At 38.3% G+C, this 18,478-nt stretch overlaps 3 protein-coding genes across 6 annotated transcripts; 1 reads left to right on the forward strand and 2 right to left on the reverse strand.

Moving 5' to 3' along the window:
- Positions 1-7,144: 7,144 nt before the first annotated feature.
- On the reverse strand, positions 7,145-10,094 carry LOC120001035. The gene is made up of 3 exons (XM_038849249.1): positions 9,684-10,094; positions 7,776-9,208; positions 7,145-7,555 (listed from the first exon to the last, which is right to left on the reverse strand). Exons 1-3 carry the CDS (start codon positions 10,002-10,004, stop codon positions 7,390-7,392), a joined length of 1,920 nt encoding a protein of 639 aa, XP_038705177.1. The 5' UTR covers positions 10,005-10,094; the 3' UTR covers positions 7,145-7,389.
- A 272-nt stretch (positions 10,095-10,366) lies between these two features.
- Positions 10,367-13,568, forward strand: LOC119999262. 4 transcript variants are annotated; one of them, XR_005468388.1, is made up of 5 exons: positions 10,367-10,652; positions 11,370-11,393; positions 12,594-12,958; positions 13,108-13,161; positions 13,338-13,568. XR_005468388.1 is itself a non-coding variant. In XM_038846738.1 (3 exons), exons 1-3 carry the CDS (start codon positions 10,460-10,462, stop codon positions 12,902-12,904), a joined length of 528 nt encoding a protein of 175 aa, XP_038702666.1. In that variant the 5' UTR covers positions 10,368-10,459; the 3' UTR covers positions 12,905-13,257. The 4 variants fall into 4 exon arrangements, 1 of the variants encoding a protein (XP_038702666.1); XR_005468386.1 differs by having other exon boundaries at positions 13,121-13,161; XR_005468387.1 differs by lacking the exon at positions 13,108-13,161 and having other exon boundaries at positions 10,368-10,652.
- A 727-nt stretch (positions 13,569-14,295) lies between these two features.
- Positions 14,296-18,165, reverse strand: LOC119999261 (fatty acid hydroperoxide lyase, chloroplastic). The gene is made up of 3 exons (XM_038846736.1): positions 17,548-18,165; positions 15,346-15,727; positions 14,296-15,216 (listed from the first exon to the last, which is right to left on the reverse strand). Exons 1-3 carry the CDS (start codon positions 17,995-17,997, stop codon positions 14,573-14,575), a joined length of 1,476 nt encoding a protein of 491 aa, XP_038702664.1. The 5' UTR covers positions 17,998-18,165; the 3' UTR covers positions 14,296-14,572.
- Between the last annotated feature and the right edge of the window lie 313 nt (positions 18,166-18,478).

The following is an 18,478-nucleotide window of genomic DNA, read 5'->3' on the forward strand; positions in this document are numbered from 1 at the left end:
TCGTTGACCGACAAAAACTAAAACCCATATGGTCCAAACCCGTGTCCCCCGTGCGGGGGTTCAGTAAGAAGTATTTTTTTTAAAACGATAATGATAAATATTTCAACAGGGTATTCTCAGTTATCTTAGTTGTTGAGTTGAACGCACAAATTTTAAGTGAATTCATGGCTTCACATATCCCTCAAGATGCACATAAGATCTTGTGCGTGCAACTCAACAGCTGAAATAACTCAAATACCAACCACTAAGACTCATATCATAACTATTTTTTAAAAACACGGGTATAAGAAACAGTTTTATTTAAACTACAATCAGTATATGTCCGCAATTAAGAAACCGCGCTATACAGAATTTTTGTGTTGTAGTGATTACTGATATCGCTAAGAAGAAGAAATATTCTTTACCTACTATAAAATATTTATGACCTCCCAATAAAGGAACAAAATCTTGTTTAATAATCTTATTAAATAAAATTTATAAAAATTATACTTTTTTGAAATTAATCTTATATTTGAGTGGGATATCAATTTTTTATTTTTACGATATTTTCCCCTTGACTGAGATTTTTTCTCCTCCTGATTTTTTATAAATTTTATTTAATAAAATTATTTAATTTACTAAAAGATCTTATTTAATCGAAAGATAATAGTACGAGGGTTTAATATTGATTGGTAAAGTAAGATGGCTTAAAGTTCACTTGTGTTTTTTTCCTTGGAATTCAATAAAAAACCACGGCAATATAGTATTTTTAAAAATTGGGTATAAGAAACGGATTTGAGACTAACAATTCACATCTAATAGTACGAAATATTGTGTTCTCAATGGCTAACGAAATCTTTCCATCTCTGTACCAAAAAAATCTACCGCAAGAACAATGTTCAAAGAGTGTTGGCGGTGTCAATCCTCTGCCTCCTCCTTTGGCTCCTCATTTATCGTCTTCTCAGTCTCAACAACCATGGATTTGCTTGGTTTCTTGCTTTGCTATGTGAGTCATGGTTCACTTTCATTTGGGTTCTCACCCTCTCCATCAAATGGAGCCCTGTGGAGTACAAAACACACCCAGAACAGCTCCTGCCAAGGTGATAAATTAAACATCCTCAGCATTGTTGTAATTGCTTTGATTTCACTTATTAACTCACTAATTCTCAAGACATATAATACCACATCGGTAAGACACGGATCTTCCTAGTGGTATATATGACAAAACCCACCTTCAAACAATTAATCAAACTTTTCCCGGGCTTAGTGATTTGGGCCACGGCTCCAACCCATGTGGGTATCCGATGTATCTATGGGAATTGAAAATGGAGCGTAAGCAGCAAACAAGCATCCACAAGTAGCCCAAGCATTGTCTGAACTGAAGATTGCTATATAGTGTCCAAACGATGGGGCTATTCTTGGTGAAGAGTATTTCAAACAAGCCTGTGGCCCACCTCTTCATTTGAATCATCGAAGGCAGCCAATCTGTCGGTGCACACCCTAAAAATGCAGGAGGGTTTGGCAATCTTCAGTTCTGTTACCTAAAAATGAAAAACTAATTATTCTTTCCATTAACTACCCATCTCACCAAACTTGTGGAAGTAGTTAATTATGCCATGCAAACATGGGCTTGGCCCAAAACTTCACTTGAATGCAAACATGGGCTTGGCCCAAGACTTCACTTTCAATATGATACAGAGATGATTTTCATTAAATAATAAGCGAGTTTACCATTTATCACCCAGACAATGTCAATATATCAACGGAATCCGGATAATATTAATATATTAATTATCCCTGTGGCATGTTTCATGTGGTGTTAGTGCTGCCATGAAAGAATTACAATCACGTTTGTGCTGTTGCTGCCAATAGATAAGACATGCAGGAAACTACTAATAAAGATGGAAATTCCACCACCTCATCAAAATTAAATCTTAATTTATTGTTGACACTTGACGGTTGTGAAACTTTTGTCCTTATCAATGCGACAAAGAAACTAAAACCATAGTTGACTCCGAATCAATTAGGACTATATGAGGTAACGCCTGGTCGCATGTCGCCACGTGCAGTTCATAGCGTCAAAACCGGTCTCTTTTTTTTTTTTTTTGTCTGAGAATAAAATTGTGCATGAAAGACACGTCTAATAACTGCATGGACATTTGGGCTCCTTCTTATACACCCCGCAAAAAAATCGTGAATCCTGAGAAATTGAAGATGATTCTAATCTTAATGATTCAATAAATTCAATGGGACAGTCACCCTTGCGCACCTGCTAAATTATTATTTTGTGTAAATGATTCCACATTATATGAACCTTCATACGTATAAAATTCAAGAGAGACTGCAGAGCTTCAAATCTGAATCGAACCTATGCTTATAATAAGCAAATCATCACTAGATTACAATGTTTCTCATATATATGCTCAATCTAACTATATATATATATGTGACATTTTCAGTGAAAGTTACTAATTGGATAAACTTAAGGTTTAGAGGGAATTTATGATATAAATGTTAAATATAAACACCATTAATTACCAAAAATGCCTTTTCTCAAATCATTTTCTAAAAATGTGAAGTAATTATAATTCCATTTCCCATATGATGCCATTTGTTTTATTATACTAATAAATTTTTTCTAGTAATAGAAGTATATTATTGTGAATTTATTAATGATCAAACATGTTCTTATCAAAAAATTTATAACTCAAGGTCCTACTCCCTCAGTCAAAATTGGTCAAAATCAGTCAAACCCAATAACACAAGAATTACGTGCCTCCTTCAATAAAAAACAACTCTCATAATTAAAACAAAATAGAAAAAGGGCCGCCACCTTCACTATAAAAGGAGCCAGTACACTCTCCCCGAGCATTTTCTAGTGCAAACGCACGCTGTACGTTCTTACTCACCAACCCCTCACTGTGTAATCCAGATTTATAGATTAAGAAAAGAAATTAAGACTAACGCTCCTTTCCTTTTTTTTTTTCTTTGTTCTTTTTTTCAGGTGATCCAGAGAGTAAGTATGGGAAGCAAACCATTTTCTTTTGATTTCTTGAATGGAATTTGGGCAGACGGCTCTAGCACGAGCTTCTTCAGTGTTGAACCAATTGGTCCACGAAAACCGACTTTCTCTGTGCTGGAGATGGTTAAGGCTCTCCAGAAACCTGACACCCGAGCCCGTGCTCTTCAACTCCTTTCATCGGTATGTATATATATATATTAATATATATATCATCACCACCTTCTTTGTCATTTTGATCTTGTTTTTCTCTTTGTTTGGCTGCCGAGAAATCTCAATGATCTTGTGTTTAAAGCCTTTGCATGTCGCTTTTGCCGTGTTGATCTTGAAAATGAGAGCGTTGAGGTGATGAAATGAAGGTTATTTTATGTGATTGCATTTTGATAAAAATGTTTGTTTTCCCCTTTTCTTTTGTGATCTATGTTTTTCTTTTATGATCTATGTGTTTGAGTCTATGAATGCGATATACATTTGATGTATAAAAGAGAGTTAAAAATGATTTTTTTTTAATTATTTGGTTTCTTTCTTGATGCTTTTGTGAATGAAAACCATTGAATTTATACCATCTATAGACGGATCATTGGATTATGATACGTTTATGTAGAATTAATCTTAGTCCTTGTACTGAAGGAAACCAGTTTCTTCTTTGATTTATTGTCTTTAAGTTTATTAACATGTAGTTAGGGTATGTTGTATGCATTGTTTGTCAACCGAGATCTTCTAGGGTTTGCTTTCAATGGAGATTGAATAAAAATTAAAGGGTTTATTATAATTCGATCTTTAAAAGGGATCTCTGCGAGTGTAAAATTTCAAAATATTATTGTAATTAAGGCGCGTGGGTAAAATTTCAAAATACCGTTGTGATTAATTAACGAACTCACAGAGAACACGTGGCCTAGCATCGAAAGTTCTCACGTACGTTTTTCAAAAGAATTTATATTAAATTATCGAACCCGACAAATTTAGTATTAAATTTTCCTTTATTATAAATTTTTATTGAACTTTAAGTATTGAAAATTATGAAATAGGGCAATCCATGTTATAAATTGCGAATTCATTGAACTTGAAAAATTTTAGATCTTGAAGCAAGGGGATAAAGAAAACAATAGAGTATGAAGGCTATACCACACTGGCACACTATATACTAATAGTTGTTTTATTTATGCTCTCTTTGTTTGCAATGTCACCTTTTAGAGACCAATATCCTCTGTTAGCAAAAATGCATCAACAGTTTCATTACCTGTTGCAGTATAAGGATCCTCGCGGGGATCAGTTGGCACCGCTGTTATGGAGAACTTATGGTACTATCCATGTACTCTTGCAGGTATATATATAGTACTATAACCGGCTTAGTTGAAGCTTTATATGTAATTGCCATTCCTTTGCATTTTACTTCTTTTCCTACAGTATGACAGGCAATCGGTTTTGATATTTCAATTCTGGTTCGAAAAGGCTCCTTTTATTTGTCGTACTAATCATCAATGCCCGTAATATTCACCATTCGCGACTGATCATCATCGCTGCTTATTTTGTTGTAACTGTAGGAAGTAGTTGCAACATATCACGTAGTGTCAACACCACAGCTGACTGATAAAGTGGTAGCTCGAGTGTGCAATGCTCTTTCTTTGCTTCAGGTCAAGTTTGCGGCTTCAACTTCTTTAGACATTACTATTTCCTATTGATGTTGATTGTAAGCATTTACTTAGCTATAGTTAGAAACTATCTGTTTGGGACAACGGCGGTGATGATTACTTAATAGATTCATTAAGACATTATCGCCGGTGCTGATAAAGTAATTTCATCTAAATTGTTGATTAAATGAAGATCTTATTGATGAATATTGGAACATGATCGCATGCAAATGGAGATTGCACTGATGGAACATTTTTCTTTGCAGAAGGTAGCTTCCCACCCAGAAACAATGCTGCAGTTTATGAGAGGTAATTTAATCTTGACAACTTCTTGATTTGCTAAATTTTAGGAACATTGTAATATCCTTTTAATTTAATTCCATTGCCGCAGCTAAGGTACCACAATATCTCTACCCGTTCCTCAACATCACGGAGAGGGATAGGTCTCATGAATACCTAAGGCTTACCAGTTTGGGCGTGATCGGTTCCATGTTGAAGGTTTCATGTTCTTCAAGTGCTGATAAAATTTGATTTTATTTTTTCATTTACAAGCTAATCAGAATATATATGTATAACAGTGCACTAAATCTCTTGCTGTTCATAAGGTCCTGCCATTTTCGCTTTTAGTAGACTAGTTTTACTCACTTTATTTGAACAATGAGTTCCTGATTAATCCACAGGAAGACAGCAATGACGAAGCTGTACTATACCTTCTCGGTAGTGAAGTATTCCCTTATGTCCTTCGCTGCATGAATGTGGGCGCTGAATTGTCCAAAACAGTAAGTACCTCTACTTTCTTGAACTGAAACTAGCTAGTTTCGGACAATGTAATTGTAAGAACTTCTAGGCGTACTTGCAGCACAATCTCGAGTATCTCTTAATGGCTATACGTACGATCCACATGCAGGTTGCTGTGTTCATAATTCACAAGATCTTACTGAATCGGGAGGGGCAGAGATATTGCTGCACTGTCGCGGAAAGGTTCTTTGCGGTGGCTAAAACATTAGCCAGGATTGTTGATGAACTCCCTGTCCACATATCCTGCAAAAGGCTGCTGAAGCATATCATTTCCTGCTATGTTACCCTCTCGGAAAATCCAAGGTACCGACAAATAGATCGATATAACTCTTCTCGTTCGATGACTAAACAATTTTTTGCAGCTACTAATTGCTCTGGCCGGCTTCTTTATTGTAGGGCTTGTGATGGATTAATTACTTGCTTTCCAAGGAGGCTAGTTGATGGTAGCTTTTATCACCTCTTGAATGTAAGTTCTCGAAGAATCAATAACGCAACCACACAGGCTTTTTAAACATTGTTTTTGTAAATATTATATAAAAAATTAGGTGGGTAAATTACTTGTAACTGACTCTAATGACTTGTGCTATTCCATGTCAGGATGATCCGGCGGCGAAAGGTTACCTGCAAAAATTGATCACCAACGTCCAAGGTGGAAGCCAGGCTAAAATTCATCCAGCTGAAGAGGCATTAGCTCGATTGATCGGGCGCTAGAAAACAGAAAGTTCCATCCAAAGTCGGCTGAGGCTCTTCTGGAAAGCAGAGAGCATATATATATATATATATATATATATATAGAAGAGACATGATATAATTTGAAGTTTAGTATCGTTATTATATATCCTGTTTTCTGTATGAAAACTGAATGCGATGTTTCCTTTATGCTTTTGTTATTTGGCTTGTTTTGTTCTGGGATTTGCCATTGTGCTCTTCCTGGAGGATGATACTAATTATTAAGCTATATGATTATGGTTTGCGTTAATTGGTTGTTGTATTTATTTATAATTTTGTTCCATTTGGGAATATGATGAGGTTGCAGAAATCTGATTAGTCATCAAGGGTAATGGTTGAATTAGGGAGAGATTGGCAGGGAACTGGAGGATTGGGGGAGATATGTGGAGTCTTGGCCTCTTGGGGAGGGGGAAGTGGACGCTAAGAATTTAGGGATTTGAGATTGAGAGGAAATCGGGTGCGAGCTCGGCTTTGGGCTTCGTAGCCACTGGGCCGAATGTGTATATTGTTTTATTGGGCTTACTGTTTGGGGTTTTCCTTGACTGGGCCGAGTTATTCTGGCTACTGGCGGTCCTCTTTTTAGTTTTTAGTTTTTACAATGTAGATTTTAAGGCCTACCATGAATTCAAAGCCCAAGTCCAAAATAATCTCAGGCCCTTGAATTTATAGAGCACTGATGAATTTGGGGAGAAAGAAAAGTGTATGCAAAGGATTTAGGGATTTGGGGAATTTTGGGAGGAAATGGCGTACGAGCCTGTAGGCAAGGCTTTTGGGCTTCGTATCTACTGAGCTAAATGTGTGGTTTTTCTGGGCTTATTGTTTGAGGTTGGCAAAGCTAGCTAGCAACCCAGATGTTTGGGCTACTCATGGGCCTCTTTTACAATGATAATTTTCAAGACCTGCCATGATTGAAAGCCCAAATAAGCCCAGTCGTGCTAGACAGTAGATATGATGGCTTGCAACAATCATCAACAGAGCATCCTTATTGTTTTGGCTAAAACTCACCCTCATGAGGAGCCAAATTAAAAATTATAAGCAAAATTGTAGTCAGCTACAAGAGCGAATGTGCTTTTTTATCAGACTTTCACAAACTACCCAGCCCAGCCAACTAAAAGTTGCTGAGCAAAAAACCAGGAAATCAAAGCCATCTAGCATAGAAAACAGATGGACAAACATCATAAAATGTTGAACAAATTAAATCAATGATAATTATTACTAATAAAGAAATTGGATCTAATCTTTAGAGAATGAAGCAGAACCATCTAGTTTAGTGGGTATTGTGAGTTTGTTTTCAAGCATAAACGAGAGATCATGCATCTGTGACATCAACATCTCTACATCTCCATCTTTTGCTTCTTCTTCAGCACTCCCTCCACCTCTGACATTTACATCTGCCATCCTGAAGCATGACAGAAAACATATCAGGAAAAGTTACCAGGCTATTTATTTGTTTTGCCAAAGGTTGACATGTAATCTCTCATAACAGAATCCTAATTTAAAAGAAAATGAAAAATCATCTAAACAGTCAATTATAGCATAGAATGTTGCTTTGAAGCTCATTAGTAATATATATAATACATTGAAGAAATTAGGAGGTCTGTGTACCCAATTACACATACCTCTCAGAAACCGAAGCTTCCGACTGCACAGATATCAATTCTGTAGAACTGCTTTGATTCCTTGGTACTCCTGAAAATAACTCTGGTTGGAAGAAGCTGCCAATATCGAAATTCTGTGATTGTTTTTCACCGCTCAACAAGTTTATCTCTGAGTTCTGTTCACCAGAGGTTTTCACGTGGTTAACTGTTTGTTCCGAAGAACTCTCCAAAGGATCATGCGCACCAGTTAAGCTAGGGAAGCCATCCCAATCAACCAAATCGTCATCTTTTCCCATGGCCTTGGTATCTTGCAAGCTGTTGGCACTGCTGAAAAAGCTTGCTCCAGGAGAGGGCATCATGTCATCAACAGTTGGTTTCCCAGAACTCTTAGATGGATCTTGCGCACCTTTTGAGCTCGTGAAATCATTCCAAGCATCAAAACCATCATCTTTATCCGTGGTTTTGTGATTTGGCAAGTCCACGGCACTACTGAACAAGTTCATTTCCAAAGTCAATTCGGCAGAAGGTGCCAGGTGATTAACAATTGGCTTCGAAGAACTACTGGGATTACCTTGAGCACCAGTTGAACTTGTAAACTCGTTCCAAGCATCAAGTGAATCATCATCATCCATGGCTTTGTCCTCTGACTCCTTGCTTCCACTATTTTGCCATTTATCTCCTTGAGTCCAATCAACAGTGGTAGAAGAAGCATTTTCATACTCCACTTGTCCAACATGCGTGTCACTTATGGCTACTTCAAATTGCTTGTCCTCACCAGCTATGTCAGAGTTGGATGTATGCCATGTATTATGCGAAAACAAGCCATCTGCGTTGGATGTAGAAGAAATTGCATCCTCCATTGCCTTTACATCAGAAGGATCTACTTTAGATCCAAACACTGTATCCAAGTGACCAGAAAGATCCACTGAGGAGCTGGGAAAAGCATCAACCGATTTGGACTCCTCATGATGAGTTCCAGAATCTGCAGAATGAAAATCGGCCTCCCAACCAGTAAAAGAGTCATCTTCAGTAGACCTTGGAACTGCCTCAGAAGGCTGAACATTCTCAAAGAAGTTGATATTGCCATTAACTTCCTCAGACCTCACAGTTGTTTCAGAATGCTGAATATTCTCAAACGATTTAAGCTTGTCGTTACCATGTGTAGTACTCCCTGTAATTTCATCGACTTTCTTTGGTACTATTTGCTCTTCCAATGCATCGGAAGCATTCCTTTCCTCCCCCTCAGCAAAAAAGTTGTCAAGATCAACTCCAGCCAAGTTCAAACTACTTTGTTGCCAAACTGAAGGCTCTTCTGAAAAACTAGACCCAAATTTCTCCGACTCAGAAGTCCATTTTATTTCTAAATTTAAAAGATCAGACAAGGGGAATTCATCTTCTGTTGCATTCTGTTTTCTGCTTGATTCATTTGCTTGAGAGAATGGTCCTACAATCTCCTGCAAGACAACATGCGAATTAAACCTTCCAATTTACGATCAGCACCATAAGTGTCTTCATAAGTAGCACAACTCGTGGCATCAAAGAAGTATTTTTGCAGACTACATTAAAGCTCCATATGAAAACTGAAATAGATAGAAAAAGACAACCACACAAATGACACGATCAAAAGCATTTTCTAAGTGCAGTACCACCAACACTCGATTATCCAGATTTTCAACTGCTATGAACCAAGTTATAGCGAAATTAAAATATTTTGGCTAATAGAACAATTTAACTCACTATACGTCAATCAGGAAAAAGAATTCTTTTTTATCCCTGATTGAAGATAGGGCAACAGAATATATCATTGCATAGATGGGAAGCACTTGTGTTGAAATTTTGCTTGTCGTGATTAATGAAAATCAGTAATAAGTTGAGAAATTCAAATAATATCAATATAAGGAACACAGAGAAAGCAAAAGGCTGAATCACCGATCCATCTAATTCGAGGGATTGAAGTAGCCAACGACACCCCAAAGTGTTCCTGAAGTTGATGGCCTCAGGAGGCAGGTCCTTGCTCTGTTCTCTGCCACAGAAAACGCAAAACAGTGACTCTATTCCCCTAAGCAACCTGCCTTTGCAATGCTTGCACCGGAGGTACGGCGGCGAGGGGTCGAGCGCGGCGATGGATTCTTCAGGCGATGGGAGATCAGGCAGTGAAGGATCGTCCGGATCATAGGAAGAGAGGTTCGCTCGTTTCCGAAGTGAGATCTGGAGTTCGTTAATTAGATTGTGTGGGATTTGGAACGCCATTGTTAGGGCATTTGAGAACTTGTCACTGATCTCAATGGAGATGACGGGTCACGATAAACCGAACCACCAGATTTCAGCTCCCTCAAACGACGACGTTTACAAAAAGCATCGGGTAATTCAGTAATTCTATCGTCTTTTAATTGTGATTTTCAATTTCCAAATTTAAGGACTTGATTGCACAAAAATTAAAATATTAACACTCCATTGAATAATAGTATAAAACTCGAGGGCCTTTTGTCATATTTATCTAACCATCGAGCCGTGTCTGCCATTAGACGGACTTGAATAATTAATTAATGAGAAGGAAGATTAACCCTGTTTTTCAAACTTAATCTCTTCGTTAATTACCGTTTAGATTGATTTTCACTTCCCATTGATAAGGACCGGCATTTACAGCTTTCCATCACACATTCACACCCCACCTGTGAACAGTGAGAGAGTAGTAGTGGTCGTTGATGGGGTTGAACCAGGCGACAGCGGTGAAGGCGGGGCTTGTGCTGCTAGGGTTGTGCGTGTTTGGCTACATATTGGGGCCTCCTCTCTACTGGCAATTCAGGGAAGGCTTGGCCGCTGTCAGTCGCTCTTCTTCCTCTTGCCCCGTTTGTGTATGTGATTGCTCTTCTCAGCCCCTTCTCACAATCCCTGACGGTAAGTCTTCCTCTCTTCTCTTGATATACTGGATTTGTATAGTTAAAGCAGCAGATCTCGCTGAATCACTATGTTTCCTTGTTTGATCTAGCATTAATTTTGAGTTATTTGCGTTTTCAGAATTGATTTCGTAGTTCACGATTGCGTAGTACATTTAAGCTATTGAGTTGAGATTCACTCTCAGTCTGCTCGATTCTGATATACTTCCGATTTGTGAAATTGTGATTGTTTTGTCTTTAATTAAAGGACCTGAGAGCTAATTTGGAGGAAAATAGGGGATTGCCAACAGGCCCAACACAATGTGTGTGTGGTTTCCTCATAACTTTTTGAGAATGATGCTGCATGGTATAATGTATGAAATATTTGGCGTAGGAACATATTTCAATTGGCAAAATGAAGGAGGATGGTTGGTTTGAAATATTTGACATAGGAACATATTTCAATTTTCAAATTGGAAATTACTCTTGTTGAAGAACTTACTGTGGGTTTGCAATCAGTGTGCTTGTTTCTGCGCCATCTTTTGGGCAGTCTGCTTTTGTAAAGCAGTTGTGCCATGGCTTTTCGGTATGTTCGACGCATATTTTGAGACACCTATGTTTTTGCATATAATCTATTAATCATTTCACTAAGCTGGAAAATCTCAGTACGTAGTTGCATCAGTCTATGTTGGTACACAGTCAATTTGCTTATTTCGTTCTCGTTCATGTGATGGTGCAGGGCTGAGCAATGTCTCCTTTGCAGGTTAGTTTCTTCATCGTCAACAAATTATCCAAGGATGTTATTTCTTTTAGTATATGATCTTCAAATAGCATGAGTAATCTGTTCATGAATGTTGCCCGTTGGTATATGCATGAATTGGTATTATCCTCTCCTTACCTTGCAACAACAGAGGGGGTTTTTTGGATCACAATCTTAAATTGCAGTTTATGGCATTATGCTATTATATTATTCTTCGTTTAGTTTGCATGAAACACTTCTATTTCCCTTAACATTCAGAGAAAGAAATAGCTGCTTAGAAGGGAATGCCCTGATTTTGTGATTTGCTAACAAGCATGTTAACAAAAAAAATTGTACGCATAAGATTGTATTCTTTGATTTCAATGCTTCCATAGATTTGTTAGTGGTTTACAAAGGCTTGTCTTGGTTAGTAGTGCCCGCCCACATATTGTTCATGCTCGCCCACCTGCCGGTCCAAGCAGGATCCAATACCTGTAGTGCCTCACTTTCCTTGGTACTAGATAAAAAGATAACTCCATCAATTCAAATATCATCTTCGATTATGGCCAACTTGATCTTTTAGAATACTTTGATATGGTTTCTCTCATTATCCTGTTGTTTCTTTTCCTTCTTTCTCAATATGAAGAGAGTTATCTATCATAACCTGCATGATTTTGCAAATTATGTGCACAACTTTGATAATGATGGTAAATGTACATATGGCACTTTTATTCATTTTTCATTCCATATGATATTTTTCGGAAGTTGAATTGTAGGCTTTATGGTACTGAATGTATTTGTGGACATTAAAGTATGTCGGTTTGAAGCTACAGGGCATCTTTTGCACTGTGCATGAATTGATTCCCCTTGAGAAGGATAATGAAGCCTTAAGCTACTCAGATCACATGGAGCTTACAGTGATTTTTATGTTGCCAAAGATTTTGTAGAACTTAGCTTTACAAATTAATAATATCTCTGCTTTACGTGATCTAAGATATAATAGCTTTTCTCTTTCTACGATATGATTTCTAGTTAACCATCTTATGCATAAAGGATATGGGCATTTTGAAGCTCAAACAAGGACCACATAATTTTTTTTGCTAAGAAGAGGATCATGCCTTTGTAGTCCACAAATAAGTTTCTTATGCACTCGATGTTCATCTTATGGTCAGAGTTATGTTGTGGATATTTTCTGTCCCGTTCCTAATTTCTTATATTATGCAGATTGTGCGAAGCATGACCCAGATGTGAATGAAGACAGTGAGAAGAATTTTGCTGAGCTGTTGACTGAGGAGCTGAAGCTACGTGAAGTTGAAGCTCTCCAAAGTCAGCAACGTGCTGATGTGGCTCTGTTAGAGGCTAAAAAGATGGCATCCCAATATCAAAAGGAAGCAGACAAGTGCAGTTCAGGTATGCAAACTTGTGAAGAAGCAAGGGAGAAAGCTGAAGCAGCATTAGTAGCTCAGAAAAAATTGACAGCGCTATGGGAACAAAGGGCGCGTCAGAAAGGATGGAGAGAAGGTGCCGCCAAATGACACGTTAATTCTCAGGGAAAGGTCCAGGCTGCATAGAAAACCTCCCCAGACCAGGTTTAGTTCATGTCTACTGATTTTACTTCATGCTGGTGCTGATGAAATTTGTGAGCTATGACAGCTAACGTGCATGATTCGCATATATCAGAGTAAAGAAATTCCTTGGCAGTCTTATTTATGTATGTTATGTTTCATGGTGAATGTAGTATTCATTTCTAGGGAGCCATTGGAACTTTAAAGGAGCCAAGCTGTGCAAAAAGGTTCCCGTTTTCTCTTCTTCTCCCCATTTGTATTCTAAAAGTAGAGAATGACACTTGTTTTGACGAAAAGGACTTGATATTATTCCTTGCTTGCAAGTAAATGCCTTGATACTATGGCTCTGGAATGTATTTTGGGTTTTGGGCTGTTCTACTAACTTAAAACCTTTCCTTTGTAGGCGACTTAAAGTTCTTAATTTTGACCTAACAATGGCGGTGGATCAAAGCAGCAAAACTAGCTTGGCCGCTTGGGGCATGATATTTCAATAGGTATGCGATCTCTTAAAAGGCTCTGTCAGATTTAAGATTTTTAATTAAAAACTGCACATTTCAATTTGCTTAGTCCTTGGTATTGTTTATGCTTTACGCAATTATTTAAAAGTCAGAATACATGAATCCTTTTGAACTAATCACTGTTGGTTGGCATGAACACCCAAATAACAACTAGATAACTAGATATGCCCAACCAACCCAATTAACAACTCAGTCCATCTCAACAACCTGATCCCCATCCACATCCAGCCTTGTTCATCCATTTAATCTTAACCAAACTCTCAACTTCCGGCCGATAGTCTTTGTTTTTTTTGTCTCTTTATTGAATTCAAAGCAAACTAAACTCCTACACTCTACAATCATAAGAAAAGGCTGATAGCATCATCTCCGTCTCTTGTCTGAACTCAAGAGTCGTTACATTTGTGTTAATTGTATCCTGAGAAAGTTTGTGTGCTGCCAATCAACCACAACATCCGGGTTGTATCTGTGACACCTCATGCCGTGATCAACAATCACCTGTCACTATTATTGGAAACCATTGATAATCTATTATTCAAAGCACAGGCCTGTCTGTTGTTAAAAGATGTAGCTGTATTATTGACAACTACTACAGTTTTATAATGTTATATGCAGGAAAATCCACTGCTTGCAACAGACTGAAATTCTTGCGTCTTTATGCCCTTTGTGGTTTCTGAAAAGACACTTCTATAATTTCTCCTCCGCTACTTGCTAATACCACACACCTTAACACGTTCACATTGAGTTCACTATTCTTTCCGAGAAATTCCATATATTATAAACCTTTCACTTTCGATAATCAGTACAGGGAGTGCGATTCAATATCAAGTCCTGTAAAGTCTAAAATACTCCTAAAAATAATTTTTTAACTAAAAGAAAGAAAAAGAAAGTTCGTTTTTATTACACATGACGAAAAGTCTACACATTGGAGATAATGCCGGGTGGCCCTCTCTCTCTCCGATCATAGTCAATCAAACATCAAAATCACCAGAAAAGTACAAAACATTATCGTCACCGTACCCTTTATTCAAGTGAGAATATTCGACACGAGAGTTACCGTCCAAAGCATCACGATCACAATTCACAGGGAATCACCCTCCCCTCGCATCGCATGACCGGTTACTCAGGTAGCCTTTACAAGGGCTTTGAACGAACTCGAGTCCCCACTAATAGAATCATACCTGGAAAACAGGTAGGCCAAAAACAAAGCTGCCGAGAGGGTCACGTGATCCTTACCCGCACACTGTTTATTCGACTCGCTTGGTGACCCGCTCTGTGGCCCGTTTGACCAGTACAGATAATTCAGTAATTTCTTACCCTCGCCAACGAACCGGTCCGGCTTAAAAGTCTCCGGTTCATCAAACACTTTGGGGTCCTTCATCACCAGCTGTTGAAACCCACAAAGCAACTCCCCCTTCTTCACATCAAAGACATTGTCGTGTGAGCTGAGTTGGAAATCTCTTCTGGCTCGAGCGTATTGGATAGGAACGGGTGGGTCGAGTCGAAGTGTCTCGTAAACAACTGATTGGACGAGTTCCATTTCTTTGACCGAGTCGAAACTCAAACCCTGGCTTCCTTTTTCTCTAACTTCTTTGACTAGTTTTTCTTGTAATCCGGTCTCGTCACTGACCACTCTATTTATTACACCCGGTAGGAAGAGTGAGAACCCACCAAATGCGTTGAAGCCGAGTGTGAAGAGCAGATTGTGGACGGTCTCTTCTTGACTCAGCCCATACTCTTTCTGACCTCGCTCCACAACTTCTTTACCTATACAGTAGTAACAAATAACATTTGTCAAAAAGCTAAACACCGAATACAAATGATAATTAACATCATATTGGAGTTAAATTAAGTAACTAATCAATTAACTTAGGCAAATAAACTTGCATGCATTACCTTGTTCGAGAATGAAGTTTTGGAGTTTCTTGTAGCCTCCACCGACTAAGAAGAAAGGATAGGAAAAAGAGTGAAGGAAGATCTCCTCAAGGGGTTGGAGGACACCTACATGGACTGTGGGAAGGAGCTGAAGGGCGAGCCAGCGATCGATCATGAAATGACCAGACTTGGCAATCTCAGGAGTGGTGGAGGGGTCGGCTCCAACAAAGGCCTTGCAGAGGAATTCAAAGAGAAATTTCTGCATAGGTAAGAGGAAGCTAGCACTACCTTTCTCCTTGATGGTGGTCTCAAGGTTGTAACACATTGTGTCCAAGCTGGAGAGGAACTCGCTGACCCACACCTTGGAGCCGCGCTTCAATATATCCATCGTGAAATTCTTCACCTGTCATGGTTTCATCGGCCATTCAATATTTGTTCCAAATCAGTACTAGCTAGCTGCCCTGGTCTATACGATTTTATTGCAAAGAAAACTAGAATTACATCAGTCTCAAGGCTAGCACATTTCCAAAGGCCTACATAGACAAGAATAAACTTGGGAATGCAGCCTCTCCACTGTACTGTCGCTGCCCAATGAGCAATATTGGGGTCAAGATTGTTGGTTAAAATCGTAATAACTAGGTCACAAATACTTGGATTTCAAAAACATAAATGCATACAAATGATCTATTATTATTGCATACCAATCGCTTGACCGGATAAACCGATTATACTGTATGTATACCAGCCGTCTGACCAATATGATTCTCGTATAAATATTCAAAACAACGATGTATTGATGTTCACTTTTTTTTTTTGTGTGTAGAGATACACGTATTTATTATGTAAGCATATATGGACATATCGGAACATGGGCTCCGGGAACATGAGCATATTTAGACCGACATTTATTATATATTTAGAGTGCCCAACATGTGCATACTTATAATTGACTGTAATTTATTGTTATTTAATATGTAAGGATGTATGAACATATGGGAATATGTGCATATTTATAATTGACTATCATTTATTATTTATTTATCTACCTGCCCGACATTATTAAAGGGAGTAATGAATTTCAAATCTGGATCTAATAATCTTGGAAATGACCCCACAACTGTTTAATATTATTACTACAATTTGCTCATCCCCATGCCAAGACAGCGTCCTTAATCCCTATCCATCCCCACTTTATATCGTCTGCACGTCATTCAAAATTATCCAGCCGAATATAAATAATGCATAATACATACATAGAATTATAGACGCATACACACAGACCAAATTCAAATTGACCCTAAATGTAGACAACAATATCTAGATATTTCACAAGTACTGTCAAGATGTGGTGACTCATCTCTGTATCAACATCTTTCGTAGGACCATGAGGACCAATTTCATAACCCAGGACTCCACTACTGAACCCTAAAACCAAGCAACCCCTTCTGTGTCTATATATATATATATATATATATATAGACAATCTGACTGGTTCATCTGGATACCCTCACGAAGTCTACCCCCAAGTAACTACTTATTATCTTCAAGGTTCCTGTATAAATACAGAAGAATATAAAGCACACATTTTCTTCCTTTCTTTTTGGGCCGTAAATTTACCAGTCCACATCACATGTGGGCCAGGAAACCCAGACTGTTTAAGCCGGACGATCATCATTATTGCCAAAAAGGCCCCCACAAACTCAAAGACAAAAACACAAAAGTCAAAAAGTGAGCCCACCATGTTCAATCCAGCTTTCTAGTTCGCCTTCCAAAATATTATCCTCCCCTACAATTACACTAAAAGTTTAAGGAAAGATTTTTTTCCCCCTTGTTTCTTAATTTGAAAATCTAAATCTAAATTTCAAATTTGAAAAGAACTGTCGAGAATTTCAGGGTAAAAAAATATCCACCACATAAAGTACTAAAAAAATCAATTCAAAAAAGTACAACCACATCTACATCAGCTACAGAAATCAGATCAGTTTAACTAATTCAATGATTAAAACTTCATCGTCTGAGGATTAATCAAGTAAAAAAAGCAATTCATAACTACATCAGCTACAGTAATCAGATCAGTTTAACTGCTAGTTAAGAGATTAAAATTTCAACGTCGGAGAATTAAAACGTCGTCGTCATATAATCAAATCATGCAGATCGGGAAGAAGCGAAGAAGGTCAAAATCACAAGGCGATTAAATTTAATTAACTAGGTTTCGTTACGTACCTGGGCGTGCTGAGGCTCAGCAGTATCAAGATAAGCACAGACTCTGATGTTGCCGGTGAACTTGACACTAGGCATGAAATCGCCGACCAGTATGTTCTTCTTCTCCACGATGTCCATATCGAACATATGAGCGAAGGACTTGCAGTCAAGCACCGCGATCACGTTTGGATTAACCCTAAAGAAAGGGAAGCTCGGAGGCACATTTGTACGAAACACCGTGCTCTGATGCTTCTCAATGCGATTTTTAAAGAATTTCTCCGGACCTTGGAACCAGAAATAGTCGAGCCGGTCCGATATCGGGCCCAAAAGAGGCCATCCGTAGGATCCGGGGATCGTACGGAGTGGAAGGGACGTGGACGGTTGAGGAGGTTGCGAGGTGACAGACTGCCCAGGTGTCATGCCTGGGGCTGAGCTCATCATTTTCGTCGTCATCATAGTGGTTCCGGCCATAAGATCTCGAGCACTTGCCGTTAGTCCGCGGTGGTTTTGACGACGTCGTAAGGAGAGCGATCGTTTGTGTTGTAGACGGAGGGGTAATCGAGGTATTTATAGTGAGGACATTTGGAGATGCAATCACAAGGGCGTGTGTTTTAAAATGATGAATGGGGGAGAGTGGCTACGCTTCAGCTAGAGATATTTAATAAATTATCTATTAGGATTAATTAATCCTTTTTTTTTTTTTTTGTAAGGATAGATGAAGTATTTCACTAGCGACCGCAATGCAGATTTTTTTAAGAACTCTACAGCTGTCAGAAGGGAAATAATTTTATGCAGTCGTATTTAAATATTTCAGGATAGGATGGTCTGAACTTTGAACTCAAATCAATGTAGGAGTGCAAAAAATTTACCTTGCCGACATTGATAGTGACGTATTAGCCGTGGGTGATGTGAGATTATATTTTAGGTCTCAGATTTACCATAATTATTAATA

The sequence above is a fragment of the Tripterygium wilfordii genome, chromosome 6, assembly GCF_013401445.1.
Source record: "Tripterygium wilfordii isolate XIE 37 chromosome 6, ASM1340144v1, whole genome shotgun sequence".
Taxonomy (NCBI): domain Eukaryota; kingdom Viridiplantae; phylum Streptophyta; class Magnoliopsida; order Celastrales; family Celastraceae; genus Tripterygium; species Tripterygium wilfordii.